Here is a 22,111-nt window from a genome sequence, read left to right as displayed (position 1 = left end):
GTGTGTAGTCCACTAAACCACGCTTCTCAAAAACAGTAATATGGAAGTGTCACAGACAGCTGAGGCAATGCCCTTTTCTTCATTCAAAGACCTTCAAATTTGAAAATGAGTCTTTGATTATTTTTTTTTAATAGGTTCAAACACTGACCCATTCTTTTCTGCTTTTTTCCTAGTCCCTCTTGTATTCTGAATGTAGTGCTCTGCATTGCTCCTAGGTCAGCCTGACATTTCTATGTCTATTTATTAGTGAATTTTGGACGTTCAAATAGCTTTTTTTGGTAGGGAAAAGCTTGGGGTGTGAAGAATTAGGAAAAAAGAGCTGGTAGTGTTTAAAGTACAGCAAAATAAATACCATAAAACCCTATTTATGATAAGCTTTGAATAATTTCCACTTATCCAAATTGTTATATTTCACCCTACATCCTAAACAACTAAATTGTATGTAGGTTGCAATCCCATTTATCAGAATGTGTTTAGTGTCTGTCAGTGCTTCAGATAAATGTACTACATGTAAATCCAGGTTCCTTGCTGAATGTATATCCTAAAATCTGTAGTATAACTTCGCTTCATGCACTTTAGCAGCTGTTACTTTTCATACCACTTGCAAATTGTCAAGTCTGTAGTACAGTATTGCAGAACTGATCAGAGCTTAAAGTATATTTTACATAAATACTTACAATAATCAGAATGTATTCCTTAAAATCTATTTTTAAGGGAAACTGTCAACCTTTTTCAAAATTATTTTTCATAAAAAGCAACTTTCTTAGAGTGCCCTTTAAATAGCATGTACAGAATTTTTAAATTTACGTTTTATAAGGGTTTCTGCTCCTTTGCTGGAACCCTGGTTAGGGTTTATAAGGGTATTTAAGCAGGGGGAGTGGGTGGACTTGACAGCAACATAATCAAAAGTGTTTTGGGTTGCCTCTCCTGCCACCCGCTACATTTGTATGTGTATGCCTGCCGACGTATTACTGTGTAAATGTTCAGGTTTTGAATCTGCTGCTGCTAACCATATTCTTATAGAGCTATGGAAGAGCAGGCATCTGAGCCCCCTGCAAGCTCTTCATTAGTGATATTCCATTGATACATAAAACAGCAACTGTAACTGACTATGCAAAGTGCCAAATGCACACAGTAAATTGAAAAATACATATTTTTCCTTAAATGTGTTATATTAATCATAAGTTTCAGAGTAGCAGCTGTGTTAGTCTGTATCTGTAAAAAGAAAAGGGGTACTTGTGGCACCTTGGAGACGAACCAATTTATTGAGAGCATAAGCTTTCGTGAGCTACAGCTCACTTCATCGGATGCATGTAGTCCACTAAACCACGCTTCTCAAAAACAGTAATATGGAAGTGTCACAGACAGCTGAGGCAATGCCCTTTTCTTCATTCAAAGACCTTCAAATTTGAAAATGAGTCTTTGATTTTTTTTTTAATAGGTTCAAACACTGACCCATTCTTTTCTGCTTTTTTCCTAGTCCCTCTTGTATTCTGAATGTAGTGCATCCGATGAAGTGAGCTGTAGCTCACGAAAGCTTATGCTCTAATAAATTTGTTAGTCTCTAAGGTGCCACAAGTACCCCTTTTATTAATCATAAGTGTTTCTTGTAACAAGGAACAAATACACAATTGACTGCCTCTTCAAAAATTTTAGATTGTAAACTCTTTGCTGCAGGGATAGTCTTTGCATCTTGTACAAGTGCCGAGCATTTGATCAGCACTTAATATGTAAGTTGATTTAAAGTCTTTAAAATTGTGTTTCCCCCATTATAGAAACATGGCAAGTCCAAGAACAAGGAAAGTTCTTAAAGAAGTCAGAGTGCAAGATGAGAACAATGTAAGAAGGTCTATATATATAATTAAGCAACAACAAATACTTTTCAGCCCATTTCAGACAACTGAATTTGTTCTCTGAAGATTTAATTAATGGTATTAGCATAGCCAGTAAATTTTAAGGTACAGATGTGGATATGTATATACTTTCATTAAATTGTATTACAATACTGTCAAGCATTGGGCATAACTTCTTTGGGTGGTTCCAGTGATTCAGTAAACCATTGGTGGTTTGTCAGCCAATCCCTCAGATAATTTTGTTTTGGGACATTGTTACATATTTTAAGAATAGGAACTTTCTATTTAAAGCATTTTATGTTTATACTCTAATGCAAACAAAATAATCTTGTCAATATGCTACCATATTTATGGTAATCTGCCTTTGAAGTCCTCCTGTACACCCTAGGGATTTGTAATTATATTTGAAACTTTCAATCAGTTGCCCCGACATGACATGATGACAAACTATATTTAGAATCCCTGCTATAGAAGAACAGAAGCTGCCCAATACACAAGTATGTTTGTTTGTTTTTTTTTAAATGCCTCCCTGGATTGGTGCTAGAACCATGCTAGTTGCAATTATGTTTGTGACTGCTGTCAGATGGTCAGATCACTGGAACATTAATTCAGTCCTAACTTTTTCTCCGTGACATAGAACTAATTCCACCTTATTCTTTACCTGTTGGACTGTTTTCTCCCCCTCAAAACAATCCAAAAAAGCATAAATTTTGATTATGTATGTTTTGTTCTTTATGGACATGTGAAACAAAGTTATTTAATAATATATTTATATGGTGCCCTGCGGGATAGAGTGTTTAATTCAGTCTTTCGAGAGATAGAAACATCAGCTTAGCTTGTATTTCTCTAGTCTGAGTCAGTTAACATGAATGGTTCTGCCTATAAAACATTAAACCCTCCAGGCACTTTCTAAATGACTACCTAATAGAAGTTATATACATGAAGAAGAAGTCTTTAAACACTAACAACTCCTAATTCTGAATTTATTTGCTGTGAGTAGCTTTTTTATGATTTTCTGTGGCCGTACTTTGAAAGTTTTACCTGGAACAAATGATGACTGAGAGTTATGGACAATATTTTTTCTCTTATAGGTCTGTTTTGAGTGTGGTGCATTTAACCCCCAATGGGTGAGTGTGACCTATGGAATCTGGATCTGTCTGGAATGCTCAGGAAAACACAGGGGCTTGGGAGTTCACCTCAGGTCAGTCTTGGGAACAAACACAGACCAGATTTACAATTTTCTTTTCAGGGGGAAAAAATGGAAGTTATTGCAAGGAGTATTTTTTTTGGATATAGCTGTGGAGATGCAAGTTTGCCATTCTTCAGTAGAACAGCAAATCTAGAATTTTGAAAATCAGAATATGACGTATTGCTAATCCACTGTGGAATCTAGAAACCAAAAATGAGTTAGTATTATAAGTACACATATGATAAAGTTAGGTTACGGCAGTATGTTACCTCTCCATGAACCAAATTTAATGTTATGGAGAGATTTAGGAGATCTCTAGTCCTGTCAGTTGTTCATGTTGTATCCTACTTTAAATTTGTCTGTTCTTGTAAGCTAAAGAACTCTAGTGGTACCAGATTGTCTTATTTCAATTTTAAAACTATCGTAATACTACTATAAAGCATGTATGTAGTGCTATAAATGTACACAGTGCATTACAGAACATAGAATGTATGTTGTTTATAGAGGTTCCTGTCGAGTACACAAAGTGCTTTTATGTTCTTCTAAAATGAGCCAAAGAACAAAACAACCTCTACCCCTTCCAACACACACGCACGTGTATGGTCCTGGGTCTAAATTTAATACAGAGAGGTAGAATATGGAACAATTATTCAGATAAGGGAGGGAAAGGAGAATTCAGGAATGAGAACACTAATACCAGGAAGACACTTAGAAGTGTTTTTTAAAAGGATGGTTTGAAGGTGAATAGGGAGTCCAGAGTGTTAGTGAATAAGAAGTGGAAACTATTCCAACTGCTACATGAAAGAAGGTATGAAGCACAGAGACAAAGGGAGATGTGAGATGGATAAGGATCAAGAGAGGATAAGAGGAAATAAGCATAGAGATGTAGATGGAGCAAAGTTTTGTAGGGCCTTGGTGAAGAGGAGATCTTTTACCTTTTCTTTGATGGAATATTTAAGCATTAACAATTGGGGCCTATTTGTTTTTCATGTGGAATAATGAGCAGCAGCACTAATTTGTGGCCCAAAGCAAAGCTGAGGTACACTAATCCCAGTCATAAATGCCCTTGGATGAAGTTATTTTAGGTATAAAACAGATGACTTGAGTACCTGAAATTCATTCTAAGTGCACTCCTGAGGGATAAGTGGTGGTAAAGAGTAGCAAACAGTTTGGAAAATGTCTGGAAAATATTTTCTGTGAAGTGATTTTGACAGGCAATTCAGAATTTGGGTTAGGATACGTACATTTTGTTTCATTTGTACAGACTGTTTATCTCCTTTTTAAGTGGAACTCACTATTCAAATTTTTTTTTCCAACGGAAAACTCATAAGGCTTTTTCGCTATAGTGCTTTTCCTCCCTGCAGGGTAGGAAGCAATCTCAGTAAAAGTGCAACTGCTATCAGTGGCACTTCTAAAGGCTTAATTTTTGGCATAGCTGCCACTGAGGTGTTTTAATTTTGTTTTATGGTATAATATTATAATGGGATTATAGCAATAAATAAAAAGTGAGGTGTTTCCTCTCTAATTCTGATTTCCAGCTTTGTACGCTCTGTCACTATGGACAAATGGAAAGACATTGAGCTGGAGAAGATGAAGGCGGGTGGTAATGGTAAATTTCGAGAATTTCTGGAGTCTCAGGAGGATTATGATCCCTGCTGGTCAATGCAGGAGAAATACAACAGCAAAGCTGCAGCTCTCTTTAGAGATAAGGTAAACGCAGATGAATAATAACTTGTGCGTCCTTAATGCCTCCCATTTGAAAATCTCAAAGCACTTGACAAACACTTATTAAATCTTGGAACATCTTTGTAAAAACCTGTTGCAGCTCCTGAGAGGATAAGACTTGCAGTTCTGTAATCTGCAAAAAGCTTGTTCTCTAGAAATTTTCATTAATGTCGTTGGGTTTTTTTTGGCCATGGTTGCCAGATTATCAGTGGTGTAATTTGTTGTAGCTCAGTTGAAGGTAAGGGATCTATGCCAGTTTATACCAGCTGAGAGTCAGCTTGTTATTGCATCAGATTGTTGTACGCAAAAGGGCCCACTTAATTGCCAGCACTTCTTTTTTGGTGGATGCAAAATGGCAGATTACTCTGCCAAGAGCAAGTGGAACCATAAAGAGCAGCAAAATCCATGCTTGCACTGGAAATATCGTTCCAAAAGGAGGCTTTGTGCAATTTCTCAAAATAAAACCCTTCAGAATTCAAATACGCACCTGGAAATTGCAGAGACATGAACACGCAGGGGTTGTGCATTTATGCTGGCCTGCACCACTAAATTGAGAAGCTACATTCTACACTGGCTGGAGCGCTTACACAGTTTTGAAATTGGTTTGCCCAGAGAGGTGTAGTTGTGCCACTTATGAATTGCTGGTCTGGGACACTCTGCTGCTAAAAGAGGGAACGTCTCAATAGCTTAAAGTTGCCTGGTTTCTCATACTGTAGTCCTTAGATCTTTACTATTTTGGGGAGCTGGGATGGACAGGTCTCTATCAGGACAGGGAAGAAGAGGGTAAGTTGGGCAACTATGGAAGCTAAGGTGAAGGGGAACACAAGGGAGAACTTTGCAGGAAACAGTTGGGGAAAAGTCCAGGCAAAACTGTAGGAAAACCTCTGAATGGCCACAGCCCTGCTTTGGCTGCCTCTGCAGTTGCTGTCATTGGCTGGTTGGTTCCTCCCAGCAGTTTTTCCCCAAGACCATCTGAGAGGGAGTCACCACCTGGATGCTACTGTCCCCACTATGAAGGAGGTCTTCCTTGCACAGCTCTGGGTCTGGGAATGCTCGGAGGGGGAGCAGCATGAGCGAAACACCATTTTACCCTCTGTCCCATGCAGCAATCCCTACTTTGCCTGCTTCTGTGGCTGCTCCAACTGATTGTTGACACTCTATTGAAGGTTACTTCTACATTTTTATTTTACTTGAAAATGAGGACCTTACCATGTTTTTAACACTTTCTCCCCTCTTTAGGTGGCTACTTTAGCTGAGGGCAAGGAATGGTCTCTTGAAACTTCTGCTGCCAGAAACTGGACTCCACCTCAGCCCAAGATGGCCCTGTCTTCAGCTCATCGGTCTGTATTCTAGTTACCCAGTTCTCATACAGTTTGATCTCGCTATCTCATACAGTTTGATCTCGCTATCTCATACAGTTTGATCTCGCTATCTCATACAGTTTGATCTCGCTATCTCTGACTTTGGATAGGAAGTGATGGCATATTAGTTTGACCACCCTGTCCTCCCCGCTGAATCTTTTTCTGGTGTATCTTTTAGCAAAGAATTTGGGCAAGCTTCAGGTTCCTGGGCCTACAGCAGTGGTATCTAAACTTTCTTCAGTGTGGACCACATCTTAATACAGATTGTAATTATACTAGCTACAGTCCCTCCTACTTGTACTTGCATAATTTCCCAATTGGCTACTGCAGTATTTCCTTACATTCAAAATAGGAAAGCCTTTAGTGTATTGTAGCTGTCCAGAATACAGCAAATGTCTTGCCTATTTTTGTTTTTTCTTCTGTCCCATTCTTTGTCTCCCCTTTCTTCCCTGGATACACTTCACTGTGGCTGTATGCACCATCTCCCCTCAGTCATGGTCAGACACCTGGTCCCCTCTGCCACTTTCACCCCTAATAGCCCTCTCCCTTTCATGGCTGTCAGCTCTATTCTAGCTGGTGGCTCCAGTCCCTGAAGGTATCCATGTTTCTCTTACTCTGTTGTTTCTGGATCCCTGGTAGAAGCATATCTTGCTTTCAGGTGCTTCTGGTTCTTCTTGACAATAAAGAGCCAGGATTACCTGTACAAGGAACTAGAAACAAGGAGAACCAGTAACTTGTGATTGGTAAGTTCTACAATAACCAACAAGTGCTAGCAAACTAAAAGTGGTCTGAAGACCATTGTTTGTGGACTTGTCTGCAGCTTTCTTTCTCCACGAGTTAAGATACTCAGATGCTGTCACCTGATGGATGTAAAATTCTGATCTGTCTTTGGTACAAGCTTTGGTACAAGCTTCTGTGATGAGCAAAGTCATTTGTTTCTTTATGCTTCATGTAGTTTAACTTCCTAAAAATCCTTCATTTGATTAGTTCTGCTGGACCATCCCAGAATGCAGCTGGCTCTTCCGACAAAGCTTTTGAAGACTGGTTAAATGATGATTTCAGCTCCTATCAAGGGTAAAGTTATTTGACTTGCAAGGAATGTTTATTAAATTAGACACTTCTATATCAACCATTGTGTGTCATGGCCCTTGAGAATACCCTAGACTAGGGCCTTTTTATTTTCCGTCAGTTTACATATGCCTTTGTTAATCCATTGGGCCGCCATAGACTATGGTCACATCCTAAATAAATAAGTGATAATACATGTCAAAGGATTGGATATAAAAGCATTAAAAAGGGTCTTTTCTTTCCTATGTATCAAGGAAAGGTTTGATGTGCAGTGAAGCTGAGGCTCATGAGTCAAATATAGACAGTAGTTTTATCACCATGGTGGCCTCCTGGTCTATGAAGCTTTCAGATTCAATAGCCTAGAGCAAAGTGTGTGAAACTCAGGTATTTAATAATGCTACCACTAGGTTCTTCAGTTAATGCAGTGAGTTGTATGCAAAAAGAGACCACAGCTCTGAAGAAACTAACTGATCTGTTATTACCACAGGAGAAGATTTATTGAGATGATAAAATGTGCAAGGAGGCTTTCTTGTCTGCAGTGCACATTCACTAGCTTTACATAATTGTCTAGTGGTGTTCTTACATGTTAGAAATAAGGTGCAAAAGTGGAGCTGTATGGGGGAGTCATGCACACAGTTTACCTCCACTGCTGATGGGAATTCTACCAGTCCTTTACTTCCATGTGTATGAAAATCTTTAAAACAAAGAAACAAAAATTCAGCCGTATCTTATAATTTATATTTTCAGTCTGATAGTTTTAATGAAATGTATAATAATTACCGTTGTTTTCTGATGGTGTGTAATTTAGTGGCCAAGAGAATCGCTATGTGGGATTTGGGAACACAGTCAACCTTCCGAAAAAGGATGACGACTTCCTCAATAATGCCATGTCTTCGCTATACTCGGTAAGGAGATTCTTTCTCTGAGCTTTCTGTGACTCTTAGCAGTATGTTCCTCAATTTGTAGCCCAGATTATGGGAATATGAATAGAGAGAAAATTAATAGCTGTAACTGGGAAATATGCAATACAGGTGCATCTGGGGAACATTGCATATTTCTGTTGTTGACACTTCTGTGTCTTCTCAAAGCAATCTGATCAAAAGTCCTGACTCCTCCAACACATTAAGCCTAAAATGCTGGTCCAAAAGACAGGTGGAGACAGTCCTAAAAGGATTCCAAACATCTTAACACTAAAAGAATTGACCACTCTACTGTTGCCAAGGAATGTGCAACTACAAGTAGCGATCTGTTTACCAGGGGCAAGAGATGCCCTAGTGATGGGTGACGGGAGTATAAATAGACAGTTTGGTGATACCTGAATTAAGGAAAAATGTGGGGAGATTTGGATTTTCCTTTAGGGATTGCTCATATTTATAAGAGTATGTAATATCCTTATTCCCTTTCCCTCCAACACTCTCTCTTGGTGTCAGTCTCCCCTCAGCCATAGAAGTCAAATACCCATTGCAAATGGTTACTTTCTACATTAAGAACATGCAAAAGTCAGTTTGCTCAGGCTTTATATGTATTTCATGGAACTCCTGAATGGGTTACATCTTTAAGTGCAACCAAGAAACCTCCCTGCCCCATCCCCTGTGGCTGCTTTTTTGTGCTCCTACTTTCTTCTCTGTGACCTGATGATCCCATCAGAGATAATTCTAGTGGGTCTGGAAGGTTTCCTTGGGTTTGCAGCTCTCATATTTGACACATGCCTAGGTGTTTTGCTTCCTAGAGTTTATTGCATGGTGAATGCAAGATTTCATTACAGCATTGTGACCTAGTGTAGAGGCATTCAGACTTACATCTGCATTCATCTGAACACAACCCTTCAAATACAGTTTTGTACTTTCAAATATGGAGAAGGAATGGGGTAGAAGTTCCATATGGCACAGGATTCTAAAGAAGGGTGGGGGTCATTGGAAAAGGTGTTCACAAATGGGTGAAAAAATGTTTAGTATTCACATTACATATCAAATTCTATAAATGGCACAATTCACAAGCACATGCCTTACGTACCTCTCAGGTTTTTTTATAGTAAAATACTGCTGTATCATCTAAATCAGTGGTTCTCAACCAGGGGTATGCATACCCCTGGGGATACATAGAGGTCTTCCGTGGGGGGGGAAGAGGGTACATCAACACATCTGGATATTTGCCTAGTTTTACAACAAGCTACATAAAAAGCACTAGCAAAGTCAGTACAAACTGAAATTTTATACAGACTTGTTTATACTGCTCTATATACTGACATGTAAGTACAATATTTATTTTCCAATTGATTTATAAATTATATGGTAAAAATGAGAAAGTCAGCAATTTTTCAATAATAGGATGCTGTGACACTTTTATATTTTTATGTCTGATTTTGTAAGCAAGGAGTTTTTAAGTGAGGTGGAACTTGGGGGTACACAAGACAAATCAGACTCCTGAAAGGGGTACAGTATTCTGGAAAGGTTGAGAGCCACTGATCTAAATCTTTGTCAGACATTATTCAAATGTGATCTGATTGAAACTAGTGACTAAAATGCCCTCTTGTGACTAAACACACAAGCTGCAGCTTAAACACCTTTATGTTAACATAAACACCTGTGGTTGAAGTTTATAATTTGCTTGAATTCTCATCTGATTGAGGAAAACAATTTTCTTTATAATGTATGAGAGGAATTTGCTGTATAGTTGATGCTGATTAGGCTGAGATGAGAAAAATAGTTATCGAACCTGCTCTATAAAGAGCATCTGGAATTTCAGTTTAGGTTGTCTGTTGTCCCGCAAGCCTACTTTTAACATCAGAATTACAAGAAATCTCGTCATTTGCACATCAGCACCATCACTGTCATTCCTTTTATCAGAATGAAACACAGCAAGATGAGACTACTAATGAAGGGATTTTACTGGAGTATTTAAAGGGACTGTTGAGTACAGACCCTCCACCTTCTTTTATGGACTAGCTAAATTCAGTGGAAAGCATGATGAGCAAAGCACCCTGATCTTTTCTTGTATTATTTTCAGCTTTTTTGCAGAGATGCTCACAAATGTCCATGTACCACTGGAATATCTGTGCTTCAAAATTGACATACTATATGGGGCAGTTATAGAGGTATATCTGATCCATGCAGCTGTTGTTAAGTAGTACTGAAGTAGTGCAGCTCCATAGCTTAACAAATTTATTTGCAGGTGGCCTGCAAAGGAAAAAAATCTGTCTATGTCCCTTCCCTTCCTTGTTTCTTTACAATGTGTATAAAGAAGGCCTGAAAAGTATGCCAAAGATTTTTTCTGTTTGTTTGTTTTTACATTAGAAATTCAAATCTTGTCTTCATGTTTTTATTGAAAGTTTCTGCATGATTGGGTAACTAATCGTATTATATCACAAGTATCAAGGAACTGCAAGCTGAACAATAGATAGAGAAAGAAAGTTTAATGAGAATGGTTAAACGTCACCTTTTTTCTTGGTAGCTCCTTATTAAATTCCTGACCAAAAAAACCATGAGGAAAAAATCTTTATTATAGATTCCACACCCTATTACATTAACTAAGGGTTGAGAAAACTACTGATTGAGTTTCCTGAACTTGATGGAGATCTCCAGAAAAAAAAACAGGCAAAACAAGGCTTTATATTCCTGGTATTTATAAGGCCAAAAAAAACCAACTAGAAATTGTTTTAAGCTTTCTTATAAACAAGGAAAAAATCAATAATGTATCTGCATCTGCTTCTTATGAGCCCCTTAATTTTTTTTGTTTTGTTTTGTTTGACTGCACTGGCTCTTGGCTCCCTTTTCACCTTCTTCCAGGCTTATACCTAAGTTTCACTCTGCCCTTTGCCCTTTCCCCCAGATGTTAACTTTCACAAAACGCAAACTAATCTTGCCATGTCCTGTACTTATTCAGGCTCTACCAACATTTTGTCTTCTCTTGCTATCATTGTGAAAATGTTTGTATTTAGAGAGAAACAAAAGCATTGTGAAGTTTTCTCCACTAGAATAACCCATGTTCAGGATTGTTTGTGTTACCGTCATTATCACCAGGGTTTGTACTATGGGACTGCACAAGAGAACAAGGGGAAGTCATTGCAGTATTTTTTACAGTTCAGTGGAACTTTGCCACAAACAAATCTGTCTCAATTTGTGGGCATCTCTTATGGTTACAAAACAGGGTGTGCTACAGAATATATTGACTTTGTTTCACTATTACATGTTAAATTAAGTTTAGTCACTTCCTCCTCCCCCCCCCCCTTTTTTTTTAAAGGGATGGAGCAGTTTTACAACTGGAGCCAGCAAGTTTGCCTCAGCAGCTAAAGAGGGTGTAAGTAACCAAGAAATTTTTTCAGTCTTATTGTTGCAGTGGTCTAAGTATTCTGTTAGCTCTATTTGGCCTCTTGACAGGGATTTATCTTGAAATAAATAATAAGTGCTCCATATTGTAAGTTGAACCCCTGACTTCTGTGTCCCCCTCCTTCCTATATGTATTATTTTAAAAAATGGAAATGTTTATGTACTAAGTATAAGCAAAGCTGAGCATGGTCTTTGGTACAAGTTTTCATAGGCAGATTTATATGCATAGTGCGTAAGAAGCTATGCAGGTTTTTTTAGTTCAGTTTCTAAAAACTACACTTGGGACTCTAGATCTAAATTTACAATGAAAAGTGAACATTATGGAGGCATAATCATGTTCACAGGTGTGCTTATGTTCCATTCCTTTCCCTTTTGAGCTCTAGCATACCTTTTTCCAGATGTTTGCATGCTGTTCTTTTGAACAGAATCTATAAAGCTATATTCTACTGTGATTTTTGTTTTGCAGTGACGGGCTTGTGTTTTGTTATTCTTTCAGAATTATGGTGATGAGCAGTATACTTTATATATATCTCTTAGTATTGCAGTATTACATTCTGAAATTAAAGCAGATAGAATGAAGTAGAACAAAGAAGAGGTTTTTAGAGTTTGAGGACTGACAGACCAGTGGTTGAGAGCTAAAAATATCTTAAGGCATTTGTTCTATCCTTGGGAGTCTCTGCCTTCTTTGGTGTGCATAATTTTTCACTAATGGTAATGATTAAATCATGAGCTGTGATCCCTTTGACTTTGCACTCAACAGCCTGAATCAAAGTGTAGGGGTCCTTGTTGTCCCACACCATATCAAATATCAACCATGTGACCACCACCTTATAAACATGTTCCAGCCGTGTCTCCCCTTTTCCCACCACTACAAGATCAAAGGGCCTAAAACTTGTCCTCATTCTCTCCCCACTATCTCATGGGATCTCCGTCTTTCAGCAGAGTTTTTCAGCTTTCAGCCATACTAAGTTGGCCATTGAAGGGGAAATAGCTGCCGGAGGTAGGTGCCTGACTAGGAGCCTCTAGAATCAAGCTACCAAAGCCTTATACATCCAAACTTCCAGTCATCCCACCACAGAATTAAATGTAATTTACCATCTAGTGCCAGCAACTCTTGACAAACCACGCCACACCTCAGTTTGTGCTCTTCTCTTCTGCTGTAGGCCTCTCCTATGGATTCATGAGAATTTCATATTTTGGACGTTGGTCCTACTTCCTGTATTTTCCACTTATTTATTTTTGGATATGCATACACAGCTTTGGTTAGGCATTTCTGTAAATAATTGGAGCACTGCGCATAGATATCAAGAGAAGAATAATATTTATTTACCATTCTTTTTTTTAAAGGAGTTTTGTTTTCTGGGGCAAGGGTGTGGATTAGTGCTGAGTCAAGCCAAGTTAGTGTTTTCTGCAGAAATTTCACACTGAGCTATACATTGTTGATTTGGTCGGTTGCTTTGTGTTTCAGTTTTTTAGTTCAGTAGACTTACTCTGATCTATAAAGTCAGACTGATTTACTCAGAAAGCACATCCGGGAAAGATGGCGGTGAGGTATCTAGAATTCTGAGTTGTGAGAGGGAGTTTCTGGCAAAACTAGGCTACAGTGTTTCCCCTGTCTTTATGCCCCCCTTTTGGCAAATCATTTTATAGCTATTTCTTGGGGATTATATAAGTATTATAGACTTACAATTAGAGCTAGTCAATATTTCAATATTTAAAAAATAAATGAGGGGAGAAACTTTTGTGAAAATGTGTTGTTTTTTTTTAAAAATCCCAGTTTTTGTTCACTTCTGTATACAGTTGATACATTCAAAGAAGGATGTAAGGAATGTACTTTCTTTACAGCTAAACATGTTCTAAGAAATAGAGCGTGAAATCCTGGGCACCATTGAAGTCAACATCAAAACTCCCATTGGTTTCAGCTGGGACCAGGATTTCACTCACCATGTCTGTCTGTTAGGGGGAAAAAACGAAGTTGATCTAAACAAATGATTTTTTTTCTCTCCATTTTACAGGCTACCAAATTTGGATCTCAAGCAACTCAAAAGGTGATTAAAACTAGTAGCTCTGTGTCATTTACAGTAATCAGGCTTATTAGGAATCCCTACCAATTCTCTTTATACAAGATGTCTTGGATCTGGTCCTTGTGAAACTATGGTGTGTATCCTCAGTGCTGCATATTTGCATCTGTATAACTATATGCTAGGATCTTGTCTCTTAAAAACTACATATTAGGTTTTATTCCCACAGGGATTGTGACATATTTTTTACAGTACACATGAATAATGGGTGTAATTATTTGCTATTGAAATTAAACAGTTTGAATGAATGAATGGTTTGATGCCATACAATATTGTGGTGGTTGTGTTTTCGAGACACTTAAGGATGGTTTCTCCTTAAAGTATAAGCTTCTCATTTTTGTGTGTGGCCTATAAGTAGGTGTTTTAATAGAATGCATGTGCTCATTCCATTGCATGAATTGAAAATAACAGCACATTGAATAATATTGTTGAGTTAAGATGCTTATGTGTAAACAGACAACAATTACAGATATACAAATATTTCGTTAGTTTACTAGGATTAAAGCGGGGACAGTCAGACCTGAATTGCCCACAGCTCTGACATAAACATGGTCTGTTTTTTGTGGAACATTTTTGAAAATCCTAAGCTGGAAAGCAAAAATCTGGCTTTACTCTTTGAATTACCCAAGGGATATGATTAATTAAGTGCCAAAATCTGAATGTTTTGTTTTGGGTTGGAAGGGCATTATGTATAGTACATGAAAGAGTCTTGCTCTTGAACTGTGATTCGTGTGTGTACAGCATTAGCCTGAGTTTCATGGGATATTGTTCAAAACAGGGTTGGGAAAGGCATGGGAAGGCTTGGTGGTCCGCGGGGAGTGTTAGAGGTTCGTACGTCACTATCTCACATTATAGGCTAAAATGTATATGTTTTTGAAGGATTAACAAAGAAAATGTCACTCAGAAGGACTTCAACTTTAACCCTAGCTAAAAGCAATAAGATATTTATTGCTTGGCTTGAATGAGAAAAGTTTAGTGTTATACAGGTCTTCCTCTACGTATGATTTCCCATTTTGAAACCTATTCTTTATATACTGTTACATTTAGTGTGGGTGTGCATCTTTATAATATAGAGAACTAAATGTAGAAGATCAGCTCTACTGACAAGCACTTTAGCAGATTGTTCTTCTTCAGCTCCTGAGCCATATTAATGGTAGCTCAAATTTGCTAATTAACAACCTGATCTGTTGCTTTATAGCACACATTTAGAATCTGGCTGACTCTGAACTGTGGTGTCCATGTATTTTGTAATTAAGTTTAGCCACTGGACATTAAACAGACTTCTGCTCATTATTTCTCTTGTCAGTAGAGCCTGGAATTGGAAAAGAATCATGCTACTTAACTTGCCTGAAAAATGCTTCAATTTTTTTGCTAAAAGCTGCTTCTTCTACCTTCCTTGCTCTCTTTCTCTTGTGCTGTCTGGGTAAAGTTTTGGGGCTACAAGCAGCAGCCAGAGCCGGTAAAGCCCTCACATATATTCACATGCATGGGCGCTTTGTCACTGTTCGTGCTGAATATGTGTGTTTGCTCTTGAGCTGTCGTTTTTCATTTCCTTTTTTTTAAGTCAGTCATTTTTTTAATAGTGTTGTGTGCATCATTCTGTAATGTCTCTTCAAGCCTATTTAAAATAGGTTAAATTAGTTAAAAAGAGCCAGTTCTGCCCTCTGGTATGTTAGAGAACATTCTGTACAGCAAGCCATGCTACCTGCAAATGTTAATGGTGTCAGTTTCTCCTTCTGCATGTGGAATTCAGGAATGATGTATATACCAAATAGCTTTGGAGTGCCATTTGAAGCCAGAATTTAGTAAGAGAACCCCACAGAAGGAATATAGTGTTTGTTGTTCTGGATCACACCATAGCTTTGTCAAGCTTGATATCCTGTCTTTCACAGTGGCCAATACACAGTGTTTCAAAAGAAGACAAAACCATGTCACCCACTGCCCCTTTCTGTACCCATCTGCAAAATTGTGCAGTCCTGTTACTGTACAAAAGGGTCCTCCCTGATATCTGCAGTGATCCATTACTCCCTTAAGCATCATATTTGATATTCTTTGATCACTAACCATAGTTAATTATACCTTTTTATGACCATAAATTGGACAATGTCTGAGTTAATAGGCATAAAATATGCTGATTCTAATTCTGTGGGGATTTTTGGGTTTTGGGTTTTTGCAAATATTTGTTTATGAAGAGAATAAATGGCAGCATCTTAGCACATAAGCAGCTCTTCAAGAACTAATCAGTGTAGTGTACTTGTCTCCCAATGGTTGGTTAAAGATTGTGTTATTATGGACAATGAGAAAAGGAATAATTTTAACAGTTATGAAAAACTCCAAGTCACTCTGTCCTTTTAATATTGTCCTGCCAAACTCATTTGTGACTTCCTCACTCTTACAGTGTGGATTTGCATGCTGTAAACCTCCTCTCTAAAGTACAACAGCCTTGTGCATCTGTCCTAGATATAATTACAGTTTTCCTCCTAGAATGTCTGCACATCTCAGCAGAGAGAGAAGCTTAAGCCATAAAATAGTGTAATCATCCTTTCACATGGGTATGACTGTGGTGTATTGCCTAGAAACAGGGAAATTATTAATAGATGACATTGCCTGCATCAGAGGAAGGGAGTATTTCATTGTGAAAGAATAATATTCTTTCCTGATGTAAAGGCCTGTTTCTGCTGGTAATCCCATTAACAAGAACGTATAAGGGTACAGTTGCTCAGTTTTTCAAAATATTTACTAAAGCTCATGGCTTAGCAAGAGGCCTGCCTTCTGGGCTGTTGCTGGTTGAAAGGTTGTGCCAGCTCAAGGACAAACCTTTCTTGGGCTGTGGGAACTTTCAGCAGCCTTTATTGCCTTTTATCTGTGTTTTTCTTTTTCTTCTAGCACTTTCTCTGTAGTGTTGCATTGTGTGTGCTTTTAGCTCACTATGTTGCTTATATGAGGCAAAGCTTAAGGCTTTTCTGACCTATGTTCTTTGAGCCTCCTGGAGGCTAGTTTCTTGGCAGTGAATGTTGGCTGTATTTTATGAAGGAAAATATAACTGACTTTACTTTTGTTTTGCTTTTAAATAGGCATCAGAGTTAGGTCAGACTTTAAATGAAAATGTTCTCAAACCTGCACAGGAAAAGGTAACTTTGGAAATGAGTAAATTACGTACGGAGTATTTTTGTGTTACCTAGGAAGTAATTTTGTTTTTTCCTGGCACAAGTAGTTAGTTTATTGCCAGCAAGTTCACTTATTTTACATATCCTGGCACAATAGCAGAGGGAAAATGCCAAATAATTCAATATTAATATTACCAAAAAAATGTTCAAGTGGCAAAATTGTCCTCATTTTGACGGGCTTCATGTCCAAATCAATCCTGAGAGATCCGCATTTTCTCTTGCTTTGTTCTCCTTCCCATGAGCTGCCCTGTTACAACCATCTTCCTTCATGTGATGGAAGAGTGGCTGGAACTCCATTCAGAGCTCCTCATGGCACCTCTTAATTGGCTAGAGAGGTCAGTGATAAGCAAATATTTTGATTAGTAATATTACCTTAGTGAGTGTTTAATTTCATAGTAGTCATGCTTCTCTGACTGCTAGTACTGTTCCCTTTCAAATAAGCATCTTGAAGGCATATCAGAACATCCACAGCTACATAAGGGTTAATATAATCTGATCAGTAATGTGGTTTCTAATTGATTGCAGACAGTTTTTAAAAGAAATATGTTCTTGATTTTTTTTTTTAGATCCTTGCCTTAATCAGCTAATCTCAAGGATTATATGTATTCATAAAACAGAATATACTCGACCTTTATCCTATTCAGTCATTTTACTAGGAAAAGATTAACTGTTAGTGTCACTTCTGAAATTATTGCTATATTGTTTACTGGAATTTAGAATATAGTTTTAAAGGATCAAAAGCAGGACGGAAAGCCTGTCTCCTCACATGTATAGTTATTTACACTTTAGCTGTAGATACAGGAATGAATGCTATGTGTGCTTTCCAGGTAATCCAGCTGGCAAAAAAAGAAAGCTTAGCAGCCATTCTGAGTGAGTGGTCCTGGCTAATTTTACCTATTTTAATCATAGAGCCTCCATAATAGGTCAAATATTGTCTTCCCTGTTCTTGTGGAACACAGTTTTTATATCTTTTTCCCAGGTGACGTGCATTTAATTTATCCTGTACGTCTACACATTTTGGAGCAATCCTAAAATTTGTATAATTAGCCCTTCATGTATGAGAATGTGATGATCCACTTACCTATAAATCTTTTCCTAAACATACTTATTTTTACTGTTAATTAAAAACATTAATTTTTGTTTCATGGGGGAACATAGTACCAGCACTGTAGAATATGGATTCATGTCTGATTTGAAAAAATTAAGCCTATCACCCAGGTAAATCAGTCCTCTTGTATCACACACTCATTACATTGTCTTTTTCTATGTGGAGTTTTCCACTATCTAATGTGATCCTAAATCATTTCCAGAATAGAATCTTATCAAGATTTTTGTTTCGGTTGAGCTGGTATAGATGCAAATAGGGTAATTTATAATACAAAGTATATTGCAGCCAGTACATTTTCTTAGGGTGCTTTTCCTGTAGCTGACTTCCATGTTTTGGAAGACTACTGTAGTGAAGGATGTTACGATGAAGGATGCATTAGGTAAGGTGAATAATGGCAAACTGCCCTTGGACAATGCTTTGTTAATTTTATTTAGAATAAACTGTCTTCTAGAATTACATAATTGACAGCAGCCAGTGACCGTCTGGCCCATGTGTAACTATATCAGGTCACTTGTAGACTTTTGTATTGGGATGATTGTTTTATACCAGCTGAGAAACTAAATTCCAGTGTGCTCCAAATGACCAGGAGGCAAGGATATGAAGGTTTTTGTAAGGTTTCCACTAAATTTGTGTAAATGGTAAAAACATATCATTCTTATAGTTGCCTTGTTTTCAGTCTCTCCAGAATACCATTTTATGCAGTAAAACATATTCTTTGTAAATGGCCATGCAATATGTTTTTTATCTGTATGGTGTGTTTTTCCCGCCCCCACTCTTCCCCCCAATTCTTAAGTTTCCTGTAATAGTGCCAATCCAAAGCCCAAATAAGTCAATGGAAAGAGTCCCGCTAATGGTTAAAAGCTGAGGATTAGCTTGTTAGTAGCAGCAGACTTCATATTTTATTTTCTTAACCTCATTGTCTATTGAGTCAAATATACTTTAGCTTGTTTTTAACTTTTGTCTCTAGCTGTTATCACAAGCTGTCCTGTTTTAAGCTATAGACACCATTTTGTTTCATGACTAACTACGGACATTTTGATCCCTCTAGGTGAAAGAGGGAAAAATGCTTGATGAGTTTTCCATGGGGGTATCTCATCTGGCCGCCAAGGTACGAAGGGGCCTGCCTACCCATTAGGAGGCCAGATACTAAGCCAGTCTCCATATTCTTTCATGTGCACAGGTCACACAAACACAAGTGATAAGTGTCTTATAAAACAAAATCCATAAGATGTGTGTGTTTGTGCTTTTTGCTATTATCTGTACCCAATACAAGTAATCTGGGAAAGGGATATTTTAAACACAAGATTGCTTATGCCATTGTCATAATAAAATAGCTTGATACACAGACAAACTGAGTGTAAATAGCTACAGGTACATTAATCAGATCTTAGTAGCATCTGAATAATGCTTACACTGACAGCGAAATGTGGATTTGTAATAGTCAGTGACCCAGATGTTTGACAGTAAATGTGTGCTAAAGAATATGGAGACAGCTTAAATAAAATATGTACACTTATTAACCTTATTAATGTATGTACCTTTTTCCCATTATGCTGACATTGCTTGGTAACATGGTAAGTGCTCCCTACTACTGCTAGTTTCAGAACACTTGCAACATTTTATAACACTCTATTTCAGTAATTTGCCCAGCATTGCCTAGTGCTGTTGATGTCCTAACTGTTGTCAACAGTTAAAGTTAATATTGGAAGTCACGGTGCCAGAAGTTTTTCCTGCTTGAAAGGATGGGAATGATGGAATGCTTCAACAAAAAAGTGAATTAATGTCTTGTCAATTTTGCTCAAAGTCTGGCAATTTGCCCCAGCGTACACAGAGCCCCAATTGGTGTATTTGGATTTCAGAATAGTGCTCATTATTGATGCCATTTCATTGGTTGTGCTTATGATCTCAGCCTAACAGAAGGAAAATGTGTTTTGGAATTCCTCCAACAGTAACATTCAAGAAATTAACTTTTGGCCTGTCCACATGAGCACTAAAATGAAATTGTTTTTGGAAACTGTTGGTGAAACCACTTAAGTATATTTACAGTATTGCTGTGCGAATAAAGTCAGACCCTGCAGCAGATCCGGAATTTAGTTAAACATCAATGTCTTTGGATTAACTGTGGATTTACATCAGGGTAATCAAGATCAGAATGTGGCTCCTAGTTTATGGTAATTTGATAAATCACATTCAAAATTAATTAGCATCCAAATACCATTCTAGAACTATATTTGGTTTAAAATTTGCTTAGCATGGACACAAGCCTTGTTAAACAGTATTAAATTTCATAATGGTTTAAAAATTCTAGACAGGGCTTCATAATCTAAGGATATCAAGTTAGATCTGTTCCAGTATTTTCTTGCTTGTGAAGATCTTTATGTAGCTCTAGCCAGCCATGTGCCTAGTTTCTTATCCCTGTTTATTAACGTATGTTACTAAATATCCATCAAGTCCCTCACTTTTATTCTTGCTGATTTACAAAATCTACAGTAAAATAGATTGGTGAGTGTGTGGCTAGTTCCCCAACTAATGACCAGAACGGCTATAGATGCATGCAAAACTGGTGCTTTACCACTTTTCAGGGAGCACACCATTTATGCACAAAAGTTGGCATACCAACTTGGAGTCTGGGGCTAAAAACATGGGGTCTGAGTCTGTTGCCCAGTACTTTATGCTGCCATTCACACTAGTGCAAAGTGGATGGAAAATATTACCATTCTAAACGGTAACGTTTTGCATTTTCACAATGACATCACAAAATCCAGTGCAATGGAGAATCAGGTGCCCCTTCCTGCTCTGAGCAATTCCAACATTTTCATCAGAAATATCTAAAGTAAAAGTCAAAAGCTGTCACTACCAAAAATCAGGTGAATAAAGTAAGTCCTGGTTGCATCCTTTTTGTTGTTGTTGTTAATTGCTCACTTGTTAAGCACTGTCCAGTCAATGTTTCTTTCATCGACCTTGCAAAATCATAATGAAAACTTAATAGCCTAGACATAACAATGACTTGCCATGATGATGACAAAAGATATCCTATTTTAATTGCCATACTGGCCTCCTGAGTGGGTGAGTCGAATGTTGTGAGGCTGCTTTAAATACATGCCTTCATATGCACGGGGGTGTGTTCTGTGGTGGTGTGACAGATTTAAGTTACCAATTTGTCTGGGGCGTCGGGTGATCAGGCTGATGCCACAGGATCATTTAAAGGAGGAGATGACGTAACACACCAAGTGTCTAAGTTTTAAAGCTTTATTGATAAAATAATAACAGCAGCGAGTGCTGGGAATGCTCGCACGTCACTTAGGGGAAGAAAGAAAGCGTTAATGCCCCAAGCCCTAACCCACTTTCATGCTCACACGCACTACCCAAGACTGGCCAGGCCTGGGTATAACAGAAGAAGAGGTGGGGGGAAGGATGGACGAGAGTGCTGTCCTGGGCCCAGGCCGTCCAAGTCTGCTGTTGCTCTCCAAGTTGCTCCAGCTCTCAGGAGGGTTTTAAGTCCTGGGCTCCTTGGGGGTATTCCTCTCAGGGACCTCGGCTTCTGGTGCTCTTTGTGCCAGTCCAAACCAGCTTGCTGTGGCCTTCTCGGTTTCCCAAAACATCCTGGCTCCAGAGACCATTTTTTTCCCTTCTATTGGCCTTCGCTGTCGTGGTCTCATTTGCTCTCACTGTTCTCGCTGCTATCTCTGCAGCTCTGCTCAACTTAGTTCTCCTCTTCTCATGGCTGGGCAGCTGCTGATTTCTTGTTGAGCCCATGACCTTGGGCTGGGGCCAGTATCTTATCTTCGGACGGAGCAAGCTGAAGTGTTGAGTTAACCCGTTCTCTGCTCTTCTTCTTTCTCCCCCCGGCCTCTCGTATTCTGCAAAGGAAACATCCACTCTCCACTCACACACCTTTGACCCTCCCCAAAATGATTTGCGATGCTTGCAAGAGCGTTAGCCATATACAGTGCTGTTCTGCCTTCCCGGGGGACTCCCTGTGGGGAGGGGGCATTGGGTTTTGACAGTGGTGCATTGTGGATTTTGGGTAGCAGTCTTTATTAGAACAAATGGGTGAGCTCAGTCCAAGTACGAGGTAATTCATTAAGTGTGAAATAACTTGGTTCTTTTTTTCCAGGTTCAGGGGGTAGGCAGTAAGGGATGGCGGGACGTCACCACTTTCTTTTCCAGCAAATCAGATGATCTTTCTGAAAGGTACTATCTTTTTGTTTGTTTTTCTTCTCTCTAAAATATA

At 38.3% G+C, this 22,111-nt stretch overlaps 1 protein-coding gene across 21 annotated transcripts in view; it reads left to right on the top strand.

Moving 5' to 3' along the window:
* ARFGAP1 (ARF GTPase activating protein 1) overlaps nt 1-22,111 on the top strand; it is a 96,900-nt gene that overhangs the window by 6,710 nt on the left and 68,079 nt on the right. For 6 of the 21 annotated variants that reach the window (XM_073309083.2, XM_073309071.2, XM_073309072.2 and 3 more), the window contains 12 exons: nt 1,776-1,839; nt 2,945-3,054; nt 4,581-4,752; nt 6,007-6,107; nt 7,116-7,202; nt 8,005-8,101; nt 11,436-11,492; nt 13,537-13,569; nt 15,032-15,061; nt 16,677-16,733; nt 18,926-18,985; nt 21,995-22,071. In XM_073309083.2, the coding sequence (XP_073165184.1) occupies nt 1,780-1,839; nt 2,945-3,054; nt 4,581-4,752; nt 6,007-6,107; nt 7,116-7,202; nt 8,005-8,101; nt 11,436-11,492; nt 13,537-13,569; nt 15,032-15,061; nt 16,677-16,733; nt 18,926-18,985; nt 21,995-22,071 (941 nt within the window). In that variant the 5' untranslated portion in view covers nt 1,776-1,779. The other 15 variants (XM_073309076.2, XM_073309087.2, XM_073309077.2 and 12 more) reach the window with 13 other exon arrangements.

This window comes from Lepidochelys kempii, chromosome 13 (genome assembly GCF_965140285.1).
Source record: "Lepidochelys kempii isolate rLepKem1 chromosome 13, rLepKem1.hap1, whole genome shotgun sequence".
Classification (NCBI taxonomy): Eukaryota; Metazoa; Chordata; order Testudines; family Cheloniidae; genus Lepidochelys; species Lepidochelys kempii.
This window is presented reverse-complemented; position numbering and strand designations above follow the sequence as displayed.